Source organism: Myotis daubentonii, chromosome 3 (assembly GCF_963259705.1).
Source record: "Myotis daubentonii chromosome 3, mMyoDau2.1, whole genome shotgun sequence".
Classification (NCBI taxonomy): domain Eukaryota; kingdom Metazoa; phylum Chordata; class Mammalia; order Chiroptera; family Vespertilionidae; genus Myotis; species Myotis daubentonii.
Genome location: NC_081842.1, coordinates 125,458,077 through 125,475,611, shown reverse-complemented (window position 1 = coordinate 125,475,611; position 17,535 = coordinate 125,458,077). Strand labels below are relative to the sequence as shown.

The window sequence follows — 17,535 nt, the reverse complement described above, 5'->3', positions numbered from 1 at the left end:
TTCTTTCCTCTGCCTCTAGGATCTTAGCGAGATCATAAGTAACACAGAGGAATGGGACATACCCATGCCTTTTCCTTCTCCCTCCACTATAGGCCTGATCGAAATGACAAAATACATCTCCAAAGATGCCAGCTACACAAGGGAAAGGAAAGAAATAAAAGAAGCTAAGAAACAAGAAAGGCTGTGCAAGCAACCCAAGTTGTGTCCATCAACAGATGAATGGATAAACAAAATGTGGCATATGCATACAGTGAATACCACTCAACAATAAAAAGAAAATTCTGACATCTGCCACAACATGGATGAACCTTGAGGACATTATTCTCAGTGAAATAAGCCAATCACAAAAGGAGAAATACTGTAGGATTCCTCTTATAATGAGGAACCCAGAGTAGTCAAATTCATAGAGACAGAAAGTAAAATGGTAATTGTCAAGGGCTGGGATAGGAGAATTAGTGTTTAATGGGGACAGAGTTTCAATTTGGGAAGATGGAAAAGTTCTGTGGATGGAGGTAGTGATGGTTGCACAACATTGTGAATGTACTTAATGCCACTGAACTATACATTTAAAAATGGTTAAAATGCTAACTAATGTGATATATATATTTTAACACAATTTATAAAAAGTTAATTATAAAAAAATTAAATTTTGGGAGGGATAGCATCTTTTCATTGAAGAAAAAATGTTTGAAATCTAGAAAATCAGTTTGAAATCACAAGTGGAACTCAGTTTTTTGAAGACTCAAAGCAACTTCCTGACAACATCTTACTAGGAAAACCACCACATCGGTGAGTGTACACAGTCCTAAAAGATGCCCTTACCAGGAAATGTTGGCCGCACTGCTGGGTCCGCATCCCAGCACTGCTTCATGAGGCTGATAATCTCCTTTGGGCAGTACTCAATGATTTCATTCACATTTGGCCTATTCCCGGATTTAATACATATGAGCAGCTGCTGCTCATTGATAGCATCTGTAAAGCAAAGAGGAGCCTCAGTTAGACTTTCTTTTAGGTCCTGCTCTTCTTGGGCAGAGAGGTGACAGAACTTGGACCAGCCACTAATCTCTCTCTGCCTGGGACATACTTTTAGTAAAGCTGCTCCTCCAACAGGGGCAGAAGAGCCCTGTGGCTAGGAGCCACACAACATTTTAATTTCTGCAGATGAAAGACAGAATTCACAAGAAAGCTGCCTCCTGGTAGAACAGGTGGAATATTAATGAGTGACTTAAAATGTAGAGTGATAATTGCTACTCAGGAAGTACAAGGTTCTGAGAACACAACCTTCACCAGATGACCAGAGAAAGCTTTGTAGAGTACAGAAAAATAGGAGTTATCTAGGTAAGGAATGGGGAAGGAGGATTCAGAGAGGATGACTATGGGCTAGGGAAGTAGGATATAAATAGATTGGAGGTTCCATAAATTATGTATCCCAGAATCATGAGTAGTTCAGTATGACTGAGCATATTGCCTAAGGAAAGAGGAGTAAAGCTAGAGAAAGAAGCAAAAGCCAAATCAGAAAGGGCCTAGTATTGCATACTGAGGAATTTGAACTTTATCTTTAAGGCCCCAGAGTCTCTTGTAAGATTTTTTTTTAAACAGATCAGTGAGACGATCATATTTTCTTTTGGGATGACCAGTTGGGCTGCAGTGTGAGTGATGGAGGCCTATGAGGAGCCTACTGCAGAAATATGAAGGGTTTGACTAAATAGAGTTCAGTGGTGATAGAAAGAAGTGGTTGGACTGAAGGTGTATCTTGAATCATATATATACTTTGACTTCGTAAGTTTGGATGTCTGATTGTATGTGGGAGATGAGGAACAAGGCTGAATGACTAAGGTTTCTGGTTGGGCGACTCAGCAGATGGATGGTGATGCCATCGCTGAACATAACAAGAGCTGCAAAGCTGAGTGGGCTACAGGAGAGCAGGTAGATGAATTTGCATGGGGGAATGTTGCTTTGTGGTTCCTCTGGTACATGGAATAGTTCTAACAGACAAGTGGATATCTAGGCCAGGGCTAGAGATAAGAGATTTGAGAGGCATGGGCAAAGAGGTGATCATTGAACCAGGGGTCCTCATAATCACCCAAAGAAGAATGGGTAGAAAAATGTCTGTTAGTTTAGGCACTTAACATACTGAAGAATGACTACTTATGTATCTATTCTACATGAACCATGTCTATCTCATCTTTACATTCTCAATTCTGGTTAAAATGCCCACAGAGGTTCTGAAATGAAATAACTCTTGAATGAAGGAGGAATGGATGCAAGTCATCTGACATGCATGCCTTATAGGACAAAAGGGTAAGTCCTCACATGCAGAAGCCAGCAAGCTTTCTTGTCCAGGAAGAGTCCTGGAATTTCATAGCACCTCCTGAGCTTATTTGCATTATCACGGCTCCTGTTTGTCCTGTGGCCCCTGATTCCTAAACTGAGATTATTCATTCAGTCAATAATAATTTACTGAGCACCTACTATGTTTCTGGCACTGTGTGTGCAGATACTTGGGAAATGGAAGAGAATAAATCAGATGTGGTCCCAGCCCTTGCAGACCTTAAAGTCTAGTGGGTAAGACAGACATTAAATGAGCAAACCATTATAAATTTTAATTCACTTCATTGAAGGCCATTATCTCATTTAATGATTTTGATGAATACCCAAATCCCACTCCTGTATAAATGTCTTACTTTCATATGGCTCCTTGTTCGCAAATATTGCCCACAGTACTATGGCAAAGCTGTACACGTCCGACTTCTCCGAGGGCCTGGCGTTGACGTCATTCAGGTGCTCGGGCGCCATGTAGTAGAGGGTGCCACCGTTTTTCTTAGAGAGACTGTCCGCTTTCCTCTGCTCATTGTGTTCCTCTTTAGTCAGCTTACTCCACGTCTTAAAGGACGCAACGCCAAGGTCAGCTATCTGCAAGTAATCAAACCAACGGGATTGTTCTATGAAGATGGCAAGCAGATCAGATTTGTCTTGAAATTCAGGACTCACCCAATGGACTGGAAGTACAGTGAACTTTCCAGAAATGGTTGCAGAGGATAGTGTTAAAATAGCTACTTCTGAACAGACTCAGAAACTTTGTATTTTCTCAGTCATTTAGAAAAGCTTCCTTAAGAAATGTCCATGAGAAGTTCTGGTATCTCAATTCTTATGTAACTGGAAAAAACAGGAAATCTACTGGAGCAGTTGGTGGGAGGGGAGGAAAGGTGGTGAAACAGAAGACATTTCTGACATGAACAACAAAACACATTTGTCCTAATTTTTCATTGACTGTGCAATTGTTTTCCAACTATTTCTGGAGGAAAAACAATAATTTCTTCTGAGCATGCTTACTTAGCAGACAGTGATGAGGTATAGCACCTTCCATTTTCCAAAATGGTGTCCGAAAGCCCATGGATGCTAGTCTCCAAGGGTCCCAAAGACACTGAGGGCTGTGCTGCTACTGGCTTTGAGTTGGTAGCCTCAACTGAACCTAAGAGAAGATGGGAGGGGAAGGAGGAGAAAAACTGACAAAAAGCAGAGAGAAAAACACCAACATCAGACACAAAAACAGAGAGAAGTGGCGGGGCAAAACGACAGAACAAGACAGTGACTGAGAAATCAAAGGTGTCAGTTTCACTTCTGCCTCTAGGAATCCAGCATCTGCAGATGAATTCTGGCATGTGGTTATGTAAAACCCACAGATTCTAACATAATAGATATGTTAGTAATGTAAAGAAGGAACTTTCCTCTTAAGACAGGAATAAAAACCCATCAAAGACGAGGATGAAGTGTTAGAAGAACCCTCTAGCAAAGAGGAACGTCTGTGAAAGCAGTCCCACAGTCCTTGCCCCTAGGCCTCTTCCCTTTTCAGATTTTTGCACTTGGATCCCTGCTGCCAGAGCCAATTAGCTATGCTGACCCCACCTACTTAAATATAAAGTGAACGACAACAAAATCCCTTTCTCGTTTCCTTTCCTGCGATGAAAAGAGTTGGAGTTTTCAAAAGGAAACATAAAAAATGCAGATGAAAGTACATAAATCCATAAAAAATATAAACTCCATCAAGTCTGTGTCTTTCTTTTCAGTCCTTGGCACCACCGTCACCATGAGAAACCGAGGCAGGTCTTCCTTTAGAGTCACCATGTACAAACATGGATTCACAGTGAAGAGTTACAACTAAAATCACCCAAGCTTCTACAGCCTTTGGATTACGGCTTACCTTAATGTGAAAGTTGTCATCAACGAGGATATTTTCAGGCTTTAGGTCCTTGTGTATTACACCTTTTCCATGTAAATAGCACATTCCTTCAATGATCTCCATAATTATCCTTCCTTTTACAGAAAGAGGGATGCTGATCTAAAACAAATAACATTAAGTGTATGAAATGGAAAGGCAATCAAACACGCCAAAGCAACTGTTTCACTCAGGAGTAGTGGGGGCTGCACCTGAGGATGCAGTTACCTGACTCCTCTCCGCTCTGTAGCGCTGTGGACATTGCAAAACAGGCCCCCTTTTGAAGAAAGAGTTCGTCATAGGTGCTGAGGGTATTAATGGCGTGCTTTTCAGTATAAAACTAAAACTTCCATGACAATATGCTAATATATAAAAATGATATCCAATTAAGCTCCTTGAGAATAAAACATTATTATTATTATTATTACTAGTAGCCCGGTGCATGAAATTCGTGCACATTAGAAGGGAATTAATTGCCCTAACTGGTTTGGCTCAGTGGATAGAGCATTGGCCTGCGGACTCAAGGGTCCTGGGTTGGATTCCGGTCAAGGGCTTGTACCTTGGTTGCGGGCATATCCCCAGTGGGGTGTGTGCAGGAGGCAACTGATCGATGTTTCTAACTCTCTATCCCTCTCCCTTCCTCTCTGTAAAAATTTAATAAAATATATATATTTTTAAAAGGGAATGAATTAGCAGAGATATTTTAACATTGCTATTTGCCCTTTCTCTATAATAGAAATGTGAGAGATGAAAGGAAATTAGTAAAATGTATATGAAAATAATATATAAATTTATTAATAAATAAACAGTAACAAATTGATATAACAACAACAGAGGCATGATATAAAAACAACAAAAACATGATATGAAAACAACAAAAACATGATATTAAAAACAACAGTGATGCAAACAATGACTGATAAAGTGATTAAACTTATTCTAATATCTCCCTGCACACCACATTAAGAGTGAGAACACTTTCAGAGTGCTTGACTAACTTCCCTTGTGATGAAGTACTTAGAACTTTAACGGTAACATCACATGTTCTTCAAACTCGAGAGAAAGCAACATATAACTGACCATGTGCAAAAACGGGTTCAGGTAGGAATATGCCTACTCTGTCTAAAGTTTGTCCTTGTGATTTATTAATAGTCATCGCAAATGCTGGCATCACGGGAAACTGTCATCGAATCAATTTAAATCGGAGGCCAGTGTCAGATGGGGACAAATTAATTCTTGGAATCAGAACAGCCTCTCCCTCTGCAGATCCTGTTAATACTTTAGCTTTGATAATGTTAGGTCGTAATCTTTTGATAATAAACCTGGTACCATTACAAAGACCCCATTTACTATTGAGATTTCTCAATAGCATGATGATTGCACCCACTTTCAATTTTAATTTATGACACGGCATTCCCGAAGGAGTAATACTATTCAGAAATTCGATGGGGAAATTTTCCTTTGTTTCCTTGTTATCGGGTGGGGCCACAACATTAGTAACAAAGAAACAGAATTAAAACTTTATTGTGGGAAGCCGCTACAGTGTTTTGGAAAGGTTCAAGCCTTGGACTGATGAGAGGGCACAGTCCTCTCATTGCCACGTGCAAGTCCCAGCTTGGAGGGCAGGGCCCTCCCAGCACAATTATAGCCAACAGCTGTAGTTGTAAGCTTGAACCTATGGTCGGAACACGTGGCCCCACGTGCCTGAGTGATCTGGGCTTGATAGAGTTCAGGTGCATGTAGTTGAGTAGGATTGAAACCCAGGAGAATGTTTGTAAACATCCTGGTCACGCCCTTACTTTGCCTCGTAGCATCTGCTATAAAATAAAGGCATGGCTGTGGGCATGGTCGCTGTCTCTCAGAGAAGCAGCATCCCTCCGAGACCAGGCTTTCATTTTCTTGTCTGTCTATTCTAAGCCTTTCAGCCGCCCCACTCAGGTTCACCCCATGCTGGTGCGGCACACTTTAGAAAGATCTGCCTCCACGCTCCCAGGGCGGGTTCCTGCCTCAAACTCCGCCCTTACAGGAAACAGCACCAGGAAAGAGCTTAGGGGAGGGCGCAGCTGATGCCAGGACAACCCCCATAGGACTGACTTCCTTCTGCTCGGCTGATGTTCGTCTGTATGTGACGAACACCACCCATGGTTTGTATATAAGTAGATTATCATTATTATTATTATTACTAGAGGCCCGGTGCAAAAAATTTGTGCACTCGGGGGGGAGGGGGGTCCCTCAGCCTGGTCTGTGCCCTCTCGCAGTCTGGGACCCCTCGGGAGATAACGACCTGCTGGCTTAGGCCTGCTCCCGGGTGGCAGAGGGCAGGCCCAATCCCTAGGTGCAGCCCTTGGTCGGGCTCAGAGCAGGGCCGATTGGGGGGTTGGGGCACCGCCCCCTGTCACACTCAAGGCAGGGTCGATGGGGAGGTTGTGACGCCACCCCGTCACGCACAGAGCAGGGCCCATCAGGGGGGTTGGGGCTCCGTACCCTGTCATGCACAGAGCAGGGCCAATCAGGGGGTTAGGGTGCTGCCCCCTGTCACACACAGAGCAGGGCCCATCAGGGGGGTTGGGGCTCCGTACCCTGTCATGCACAGAGCAGGGTCAATCAGGGGGTTGGGGAGCTCCCCCCCGTCATGCACAGAGCAGGGCCGATCAGGGGGTTGAGGAGCTCCTCCCTGTCACTCACAGAGTAGGGCCGATAGGGGAGTTGGGGCACCGCCCCCTGTCACACTCAGGGCAGGGCGGATCAGGGGGTTGGGGCGCCGCCACTCTCACACTCAGGGTAGGGCAGATGGGGAGGTTATGGCTCTACCCCATCACACACAGAGCAGGGCCGATCAGGGGGTTGGGGCACCTTCCCCTGTCACAAACAGAGCAGTTCGGATAGGGAGGTTGTGGCCCCGCCCCCTGTCACACACAGAGCCACAGGGCGATCAGGGGGTTTGGGCGCTGCCCCCTGTCACGCTGATCCCGGTGCCAGGAGGCCTCTCGGCTCCGCTGATTCCGGTGCTGGGACGCATATTACCCTTTTACTATATAGGGTAGAGGCCTGGTGCATGGGTGGGGTTGGCTGGTTTGCCCTGAAGGGTGTCCTGGATCAGGGTGGGGATCCCCACTGGGGTGCCTGGCCAGCCTGGGTGAGGGGATGATGGCTGTTTGCAGCTGGTCACACACCCTTCAGGGTGGGGGTCACCACTGGGGTGCCTGGCCAGCCTGGATGAGGGGATGATGGCTGTTTGCAGCTGGTCACACACCCTTCAGGGTGGGGGTCCCCACTGGGGTGTCTGGCCAGCCTGGGTGAGGGGATGATGGCTGTTTGCAGCTGGTCACACACCCTTCAGGGTGGGGGTCCCCACTGGGGTGCCTGGCCAGTCTGGGTGAGGGGCTGAGGGCTGTTTTCAGGCTGGGACTGAAGCTCCCAACTGCTCCTTTTCTGTTTTCTTTTTTTTAATTCTGGGCCAGCTTTAGCTCCGAGGCTTGGCTCCAGCTCTGAGGCCTCTGCTGCTGAAAGCAGGTATCTGGTTTGTTTGGGTTCTATAATCGAAACTCTGTATCAACTCCAGCTCTGAGATCCCAGCTCTCTGAAAGCTGGTTTCTGGGGTTTTGTTTAGCTTCTATATTTGTTACAATGTTTTTTAAACTGCAAGCTCAGAGGCCAGCAAGGAAGGCAGGGAACGTTGCTGTCCTCCGTCACTGAAGCAAGCAAGCCTCATGTTCAGTTTAAGCTGCCTGGCTGCCGGCCGCCATCTTGGCTGGCAGTTAATTTGCATATCACCCTGATTAGCCAATGGGAAGGGTAGCGGTCGTACGCCAATTACCATGTTTCTCTTTTATTAGATAGGATTACTACTAGAGGCCCAGTGCACAAAATTCATGCACAGGGGGAGAGAGGGGGTCCCCTCAGCTCAGCGTGTACCCTTTTCAATCCAGGACCCCTTGGGGGATGTCCGACTGCTGGTTTAGGCTCGATCCCAGGGATTGGGCCTAAACCGGCAGTCGGACATCCCTCTCACAATCCTGGACCGCTGGCTCCTAATTGCTCACCTGTCTGCCGGCCTGATCAACCCAAACTGCCCTGCTCTGCCGGCCTGATCATCCCTCACTGTCCCCCCACCAGCCTAGTTGACCCTCACTGCCACCCCTGCCAGCCTAATTGCCCCCATCTGCCCCCCCTGCCAGCCTAGTCACCACCAACTGAACCCTCCCACCAAGCCTGTTCACCCCTAACTGCCCACCCCCCACTGGCCTGGTTGCCTCATACTACCCCCCCTGCCTGCCTGGTCGCCTCCAACTGCCCCCCTCTGCTGGCCTGGTCGCCCCCAACTGCCCCCCCCCCCCCGCCAGCCTAGTCACCACCAACTGAACCCTCCCACCAAGCCTGTTCACCCCTAACTGCCCACCCCCCGCTGGCCTGGTCGCCTCTTACTACCCCCCCTGCCTGCCTGGTCGCCTCCAACTGCCCCCCTCTGCCAGCCTGGTCGCCCCCAATTGCCCCCCCCACCCCCGCCAGCCTGGTCACCCCACGCAACCTGCTGTTCAGTCATTTGGTCGTCCCTCACTAACCCCCCTGCCGGCCTAGTCATAGGCGGCCATCTTGTAAGGGCATGAGGGTCAATTTGCATATTACCTCTTTATTATATAGGATTATTATTGTTTAGGATACATGCTTACTACCTAGCATCCTGTAATGTTTGGTGAATGAATGGGTAAATAGACAAAAAAACAAAACAAAACATTCTCTATGGTATACTAATATGATGTTCTACTATGTATTAAATATATGAAAAATGTCATGGAAATGTGTGCATGAAATAATGTTAAAAGAAAAAATACAAGGGAATGGGCTCATACTGATTAGAAACATGGAAAGATTAATCAATGAAATAATATAAGGTCCTTAATGCTGAAATGAATGTAATATCTATTTTATGACTTTATCAGGCACTTCAGGTTTTGTAGACTCTCAGGTCATTCTTATAATTATATTCTAGTTACATGAACATCTATGTTAATATAGAGAATTCCAGTTTTTACTTATAGTAGTTAAACATTATATTTGCTTAACATCGTGAAACAAACTCTGTGTGCGAGTGCACAGTCCCTAGTTTACAAACAGGCTGCTTCCTAAAAATGTATGTGCCTATTGGCACATTCAAATGCTGGAAGTTAGACTCCCAAGTGAAGCCCCCAAACCATATCTGTGTCATTCCGCAGCTGAACTACAGTATTTATAGCCTCATCACCACCATACCAAAATGGCCAGAGATCCTCCCTTCTTCCACGGTGTACCTTTGCAGTTAGGAAAAAATTCTGACAAGCACTGTAGATCCCCTTCACATCCTTCTTTCTGTTTCTCTCCCTCCGTCCTCCTGATTTTCTTGTTGAGCCTATTAGTGCACCTTATCTTTGCCTGCTTCCTTCATGCACCTGATCTTAACTAGTTTTGGAGAGAAGAACAATCTGATCAAGCGATAATACAATGTGTACAAGTGATTATCTTGTATCTTGTATCTTCCCATGGTATTCGTGAGAGATGTCTGTGACTTAGAAGAATTGGCATAGCTTCGGGAGCTGTGAGGCCAGGGAAGAAAATGGAAAAGTGGAGGATATTTGCCATAGAGACAATCATATCCCACCACCCCCACAGGCAATCTATGCTTTGCCAAACTATTTGCAGTTTCCCAAATTTGGCATACTCTTGTTCCTTGGCACATGCCATTCTCTCTGCCTGCAACACTTACCCCTAATTCTCTGCTTCAAACCCTCTACTTTTCCTTCAGATTTTGGCTCAAGCATCCTCCTTCTGGAATCCTTTCCTACCTGCCCCATGCTAGAGCGTGTTCTCTCCTCCGTGTTCCCATAGCACTCAATGAAGTGGTCTATCAAAACATCACACACTATTTGCCCCCTTTACTTGTCTATGTCTTATTTGCTACTGCTTCCTGAGCAATTAGCACAAGGCCTTCCTCTTAACAGATATCTAAACTTTTAGAAGTGCTTTAGACTTATTTGGTTTTGGTAAACTTGTTATTTTCCTGTTTTAAGTCTTACTTCTCCAGTGTTGTTGCCTCTAATGCTATACATTTAAGCTGTAAGTTTCTTAAATGGTATCAGTGTGCAATCATTAATACTCCTTCTCATACAGGCCTTGATAGAATACACTCTTTAATCAATCAATTAATATGTGATTGATATCCATTGTGCATATACCCCTCATCAGACCCTGTGCTTCATGCAGACAGGGTCTGTCTCTGAACTGTGGATCTCAGAGTGGCTGACAGCAGGGAGGAGACTGTCTGCAGGGAGGAGAGAAGGGCCCAGCCCCTCTCTGAGCAGGGAGAGTCATGGAGGATTTAATGAAGGACTGACCAGAAAATCCAAAATATCTAACAATTTGCGAAAGGATTATTTTTCGCCAACATCTACAGAAGAACACGAAGCACAACCATCTCAGACAAGGGCACGGAGTCGCCATGCGCTCTGGGGGGAGCATACCTCGGCCTTCAGCACGTGCATCAGGTTGCCCCTCTCCATGTACTCCATCACCAGGGAGTAGTTCCCCTCCTCTATGATGATGCCCAGCAGCTTCACCACCCGCTCGTGTCTCAGCCTGTGCATCATCTTGCCCTCCTCCAGGAGGGACGCGTTGTACCTGTGGGAGGGAAGGGTGCTGTGAGGATGGGCAGTTAGCCCCTCTTCCCTTCGTGCGCCCGCCAGTGCAGCCCACGTCTCCCGGGCATCCCGGCGCACGTGCTTTTGTCACTATTTGTTGTACTGGTCTCCGCCAGGCACTGACTACAAGCTGTAGAAGGCAGAGTGGTTTCTCCTTCCCAGCGGCTGGCAGGGAGCCCTTAAGAAATGCCACCCTGCTGAGCGAATGAGAGAACAGTAACGTAAGGAGCAGCAGCAACACATGGTCCGAGAAAAGGACTGTGCTGGACAGTGTAAGGAAAACGCAGCCTCGCTCATAGCCACTGTGGCAAGAAGGGGAAGTGAAACAGCACTACCAACTGTTTTAAAGAGAGGGTTCCTGGAACCGCTAGTTAATGAAGCACTTTCTTTTCTTTTCCAAACTTAGGGCTAGTCCTCACCAAACATGTGGAGCAAGTCTATTTTCACTGATCTCTCCCATTTCCTTTTCACCACCTTCCTCATCACCCTGATCTCCTTCCCTTTCTCTACTTTAAAAAATATATATATATGTGTATATATATATGTATATATATATATACATATATATTATTGATTTGAGAAATGAAGGGAGAGAGAGGGAGAGGGAGAGGGAGAGGGAGAGAGAGAGAGAGAGAGAGAGAGAGAGAGAGAGAGAGAGAGAAACATCAATGATGAGAGAGAATCGTTGATCAGCTGCCTCCTGCACGCCCCACACTGGGGATCGAACCCATAACCCAAGCACGTGACCTGACTGGGAACTGAACTGTGATCTCCTGGTTCATAGGTCGATGCTGAACCACTGAGCCACACCATCCTGGGCTTTGTCTACTTTCTTCCCTTCATTTCTTGTCCATTATTTACCAGCTGTAACCTTTTCATCAACCAGCCTCAAAATCCTTGTCAGCTATACAGGGACAGTAACCACCTTGTAGAGCTGTTGGACATGAGCCCGTATACTGACACTTACACCATGGGCTGTCTCATTCTAAAGCCAGTGCCAGCCTTCCCCACCGCAGCCCTGCACCTCCACAGCCCCCACCCCTGGGGCCAGCCCATGGCAGGGTCGCCCGCCCAGCTCCCCGCTCACTCTGTCCGCTTAGGTCCCGTGTACACCTTCTTCAGTATGACGAGCCCGTGGGACCTGTGGAAACACAAAGACACTTTCCCGAAGCCCCCGCTGTCTAGGTGCTCCTTCTCCAGGAAGTCACTGGATTTCATCTTAATGTCATCCAAGGACATGTCTGGTTTCCTTCCGATGCTCAGAATGCTCAAAAACACACCACCTTTTCTTCACCTCAGAGCTGTGCCCTGTAAAGAAAACAAGAAACCACCTCAGTGCTGAAAACTCATTATGCTAAAACCATGTGTTGGTGGACGATTTTTTGAGGATAGACTTATAATGAACGTTTCCCCATATTTCTAAGAATCACAGAAGACCACAATTTTGATTCCTTAGATTTTCATTTCTGGCAACACACAGGACTAGAAAAGTTTGAAAACCCTCCTGCTACAAAGGACCCATATATGTCGGGTAACACAATACAAACACGCACTCCCATGCACAGCTAGGTCAGCAGGAAGGAAACCCCAGGGACTGAACACACACAGGGCACTGGCCACAAGCCGTGGCCCACACAGTAGCTGCTGTGGACTGAATATTCGGGACACCCCCAAATTCACACATTGAAGTCCAATAAGTAGTATTAGAAGGTGGGGCCTTTGGAAGGTAATTCGGTCAGGAAGGTGGAGATTAGTTTCCTTCTCTCTCTCTCCACCACGTGAGGGCACGAGAAGATGGCCAGTAAGGGAGCCCTCGCCACACACAGGTCTGCTGGCACCTTGATGGTGGACTTCTCAGGCCCTAGGACTGTGAAAAATAAATGTCCTCTGTTTAAGACACCCAGTCTGAAATCTGTCCTAGCAGCGAAATGACGAAGACAGTGGCCCCCTGGGCACAACTAACTCGCTATCCATAAGCCAGGGACCAAAACCCAGATGGGACAAGAGCTGAGGTCAGGAAATGCAAGAAGAGGGTTGAAAGAAAGATCTCCCTTAACGCGGCACTCCTCGGTGTGCTCCCCTACTCTTCCATGAAAGGATGGACTAGAAAAAAAGCAGCCCATTAGCAAAGGAACTCATCTTACACTGGGCCTGGGGTATAAAAAATGTCTGTGAATTCATTACCTTGGGGGCTGTCCTCAAATAGACTTGAGCTTTGAATGTAGCCAGGATTCTTATAGCCATGACTCCCCAAACCAAGAACTTTTACATAGAAAGTAGTCACACACTGATGGCATCCCTGGATTATAATCCTAAAGCAAACACAACACAATCCAGCCAGGCCAGACAAGATTCCCAGAAATAAAGAACTAAGTTAATGTAGGCTCCCTTTCCAAAATTATAAAACACAAAGAAAAAGTTCATCATGAACCAGACTCAGCTGAATATTAGGCATTATAGGTAATTAAATTGCTGAATAGCTCTAAGATAATTATGAACATAAGAAGGAATTTGAAGAGTATCAAAAGAACGATGCACTATCTAAAAAGAACAGGAAGATGTGAAAAAAATGAGGATTTGGAGAATCTGTACATCAATGCTATGAAGTATACAATGCATACAATTTCAAAGAACAACTATCTGCTTCATCCTTCTACTCTTCTTCCATTCACTGTATTCATTCAGTTTCCCTAAATTGAAATGAAGAATAAAAATCCATGGGGCAGGACAAGACACTACTCACACTCACCAGAATATTCAAATAATGGCGAAAATATGAAGCAACTGGAATTCCCATTGTGTTGGTAGGAGTATAAAATTGTACAATCACTTTGGGAAAAGGTCTGGCAGTTTCTTAAAAAACTAAACATATACCTACACTATGACCCAGCAATTCCAAGCCAAGAGAAATGAAAATATATGTCCCAAAAGATTTGTGCAGTGTTCATAGCAGCTTTATTGGTAATAGCCCCAAACTGGAAACAGCTATTTATCAATAAGAGAATGGGCAAAAAGCCCCTGTGGTATATTCATACAATGGAATACTAGCCAGCAATAAAAAGAAACAAACTACCAATACACACAACAATGTGAGTGAATCACAAATACATTGTGCTGAGTAAAGCCTTTTACACAAGAATGTATACTACATAATTCCATTTATATAAAGTTCTAGAACAGTCAAATTAATCTGTGTTGTTAAAGAAACACTGGTTGCCGGGGCCAGAGTAAGGATTGAGTAGGATGAGGCATGGGAGACTTTCTGGGGTGAAGGTAATGTTTTAGCATCTCAGTGGGGAGTTAGGGTTATACAGGCATAAGCATTGGCCAATAATCAGCAGGTAATACTCTTGGGAACTGCAGGTACACTTTACATCAAAAGAAAAATGTGTAAACATATTGAACTCTGGCAAGTGGTGTGCATGCTGAAATACTTAGGGGGAAGTATACTGATATCTCTGACTTACTTTGCAGACAGACTGGTGGATAGAGAAAGGGAAAAGTGATGGATGCCTATGCACTAAAGCAAGCAGAGTAAAATTATGTTAATGGTGGATATGTGTGAGTTCACTGTAAAAACTTTTTAACTTTGAAGTTTTTATAATAAAACTAGAGGCCCGATGCATGAAGATTCGTGCAAGAATGAGCCTTCTTTCCCCTGGCTGCTGGCACCACCTTCGCTCTGGCCTGGAGCAGCCTTTCTGCCTTCGTTCCGCCCAGAGCCGCCTTTCCGCCTTCCCACGCTGCCCAGAGGCCAAGAGCGGCTGGGGAGGTGCAGAATGCAAGCGTCCCACCCCGCTCTTGGCACTCAGCACCTGCATATGCAAATTAACCCACCATCTTTGTTGGGCTAATTTGCATACTCTCCCCTGATTGGCTGGTGGGCGTGAAGGTACGGTCAATTTTCATCTTTCTCTTTTATTTGTGTAGATGTTGAGGAGTGGGGAAATTTTAAAAAATAAAAGTACCTGAAAGGGTTTCTGAAAATGCCTGGGCTGACAGTGGTCTTGTGCGGTGGCCAGCTGCAGTTGGGCTCAGGTCACCAGCCTCTACACCTTGTACAAAGGCTGTGGGTGGGCCCTGCCACCCAACCACGTGCACATATCAGAACAGTAGAGGACACCATGGCACCTTCCTGTAATGTGAGTCATCACCTGTAATATGAGTCATCACCAAACAAGAGGAAGCACCCTTGAAAAAGTAGCCCATCTGTGGGTCAGAGGTGGGGAAGGAGGGAGGCTGTTCACTCATGAAGACTGAGAGGACACAGGGTCAAGCAGGCATTGAAGGTGAGGGAATGGAGGCCATCATGATGGGGGGAAAAGCACAGGCCTTCCTTTCTCTTGATTGAAATCTAGTTCTGCAATTTATTAGCTCTGTGCCTTGGGTACTTCACATAAGCCTCACTTTTTTCATTTTCAAAAGGAAATAATGACGGCGTCACAGGACCAATAAGGATTATATAAGAACAAACATTTGAAAACACATTTGTCGCCTGTTTTATGGCTCTGGCTCTGGTTGGCCCAGCTGCCCACATTCATCCACATTCATCCCATTTTCTAGGCTTTGCAAATGGCAACAGGCAGCTGACATCACTTTGCTCAGCAGTTCTCCACTGACCAATCCTTGTGAATTGGTGTAAGAAATAAAACATATTTCAGCATTTGTTTTAGGCCTCCTTTTCCATTTCTATAGATCCTCTGCAGCACACAGAAACCATCTTAGGAGGGTATTTTACCCCACTCTTCCATTACAACCCCTTTAGGTACAGTCTTTTCCTAGCTACATGCTACTCATCCTTCAGGTCTCAGACTTTATCATACCTCAGGGAAGCCAGCCTGAGTCTTCCCATTAGACATTTCCACAGAACCCTATATTTCTCCCTTGAAAGAGTTAAGACAGCTGTAATTTGAGATTTCTAAGAAACCTCACAGAGGTGAGGGCATTAGTGCTGGGGTTTGGGGGGATAATGGGGAGGTAGTGGGGGGATAAAGACACATATGTGATACCTTAATCAATAAAGAAATTAAAAAAAAACAAACCTCACAGAAGGTAGGACACAGTTACTGTCTCCAGTGCCTAGCACAGAACCTGATATGTGGCAGTTGATCATTGAATGGACAATTATTTTTTTAAAGAATTCTTTAATTGTTCCAAAATAAACAGTATAATTATGGCACATTCATAAAATGGAATATTATTTAGCCATTCAAAATTGTAAGCTGTAAGTTAGATATACATATGTAATGAAAGATACTGAAATGTTAGCAAGGCATATATTTGGATGGCAGGATGGTTTTTATTTTCTTCTTTACACTTTTATTAGATTTCACAAATTTTCTATAATAAACACAAATTACTTTAATAATGACAATTTTTAAAGGAACTCAAAAGTTCTTTATTCTGAGGAATCAAATCAGAGATGCTGATAAAAATTATGTACATACAAGGATGTTCCCAGTAACCTTACAGAGAAAAAAAAACATATAGAACAATTTACATATACAGAGGAAAGAATAAGTTATGGCCCATTCACACTCTGAAATACATCTAGCAGGCTTCAGAAATGATTTTATATGTGAATATTTAAAAACATTTAAGAAAAACTCAGATTAAGGAAACATGTCCTGAAATACACCTATTGGGGTATAAAACTTCAGTTTTCTGAGTTCTATTTGGATCTCTCCTTCAGCTCAGGTCTTACCTCCCCAAATCTGCCAAGACAACTAAGACTTGAAGTGTCTCCTGTGAGCATGGTGCTCTCGTGAAGGCCTCCAGGTGAGTCCACTGCACTCTGTGAGGTTGGTTCCCATCCCAAGTCAATTCTCCTTATAAGTCTGGCAGTTTGCTGGTTTAGTCTGATCTTTCTTAATCTATTAACTTTTCCATTGTTTCCAATGATTTCTAATTTTTACTCCTTACTCCCTTTTCTTCCATTAACAATTCGACTTTATAAGCACTGAATATCTTAGGAAGGCCCTGTCAGTGGTTTACATACCCATGAGTCACAGAAACACTGCCTGTAGGCAGGTATAAACCACCTTATAAAGCCACGTTACACAGCAATTAAGGAAAGCACACTGGCCTGTTATCTCATGTTATGACAACTAATTGTGTCCACTGTAGTGGGATAAATGGATATTGATTCAGGGACTCAGAGAAGCAAAAGTTTTCCACTGATACTGATTAAAAATTCCAAGAAATTTCATGAAGTATCTATCTATAAGGCAGTTGAGTCTGTATATTAAATTATTCAGACCTATATTCAATTAATGTTTGTCAATTATATCTCAATAAAACCAGGGAAAAATATAAATGAAAAATAATTAATACCCCCAAAACAGGCAGAATTTATGGTATTAACAGGTGGGAGACAGGAGATAGTGAATGAGAGGAGGTATAGGGGGGTTTCAGGAGGGATAGCAATGCTCTATTTTCTTAATTTGAGTAATGTTCACTTTGTGATTCTACATACAGCTGTACAATTATGATTTGTACATCTTTCCTTACATGTTATACATCAATAAAGAAGTTTTTTAGTCCTGGCCAGTTTGGCTCAGTGGTTGAAGGGCCAAGTTCAATTCTGGTCAAGGGCACATACCTCAATTACAGGCTTGATACCCGCCCCAGTTGGGGCACATGTGGAGG

The 17,535-nt window shown here is 44.6% G+C and overlaps 1 protein-coding gene across 2 annotated transcripts in view; it reads right to left on the bottom strand.

The window, feature by feature from the left end:
• The window catches only part of RIPK1 (receptor interacting serine/threonine kinase 1), a 51,633-nt gene that overhangs the window by 31,423 nt on the left and 2,675 nt on the right, over positions 1 to 17,535 (bottom strand). For both annotated transcript variants that reach the window (XM_059688451.1, XM_059688450.1), the window contains exons 2-6: positions 11,975 to 12,195; positions 10,711 to 10,867; positions 4,202 to 4,339; positions 2,685 to 2,913; positions 823 to 972 (exon numbers count right to left, since the gene is read on the bottom strand). In XM_059688451.1, coding sequence (XP_059544434.1) covers positions 823 to 972; positions 2,685 to 2,913; positions 4,202 to 4,339; positions 10,711 to 10,867; positions 11,975 to 12,126 — 826 coding nt within the window. In that variant the 5' untranslated portion in view covers positions 12,127 to 12,195. The remainder of the gene's footprint in view (positions 1 to 822; positions 973 to 2,684; positions 2,914 to 4,201; positions 4,340 to 10,710; positions 10,868 to 11,974; positions 12,196 to 17,535) is intronic.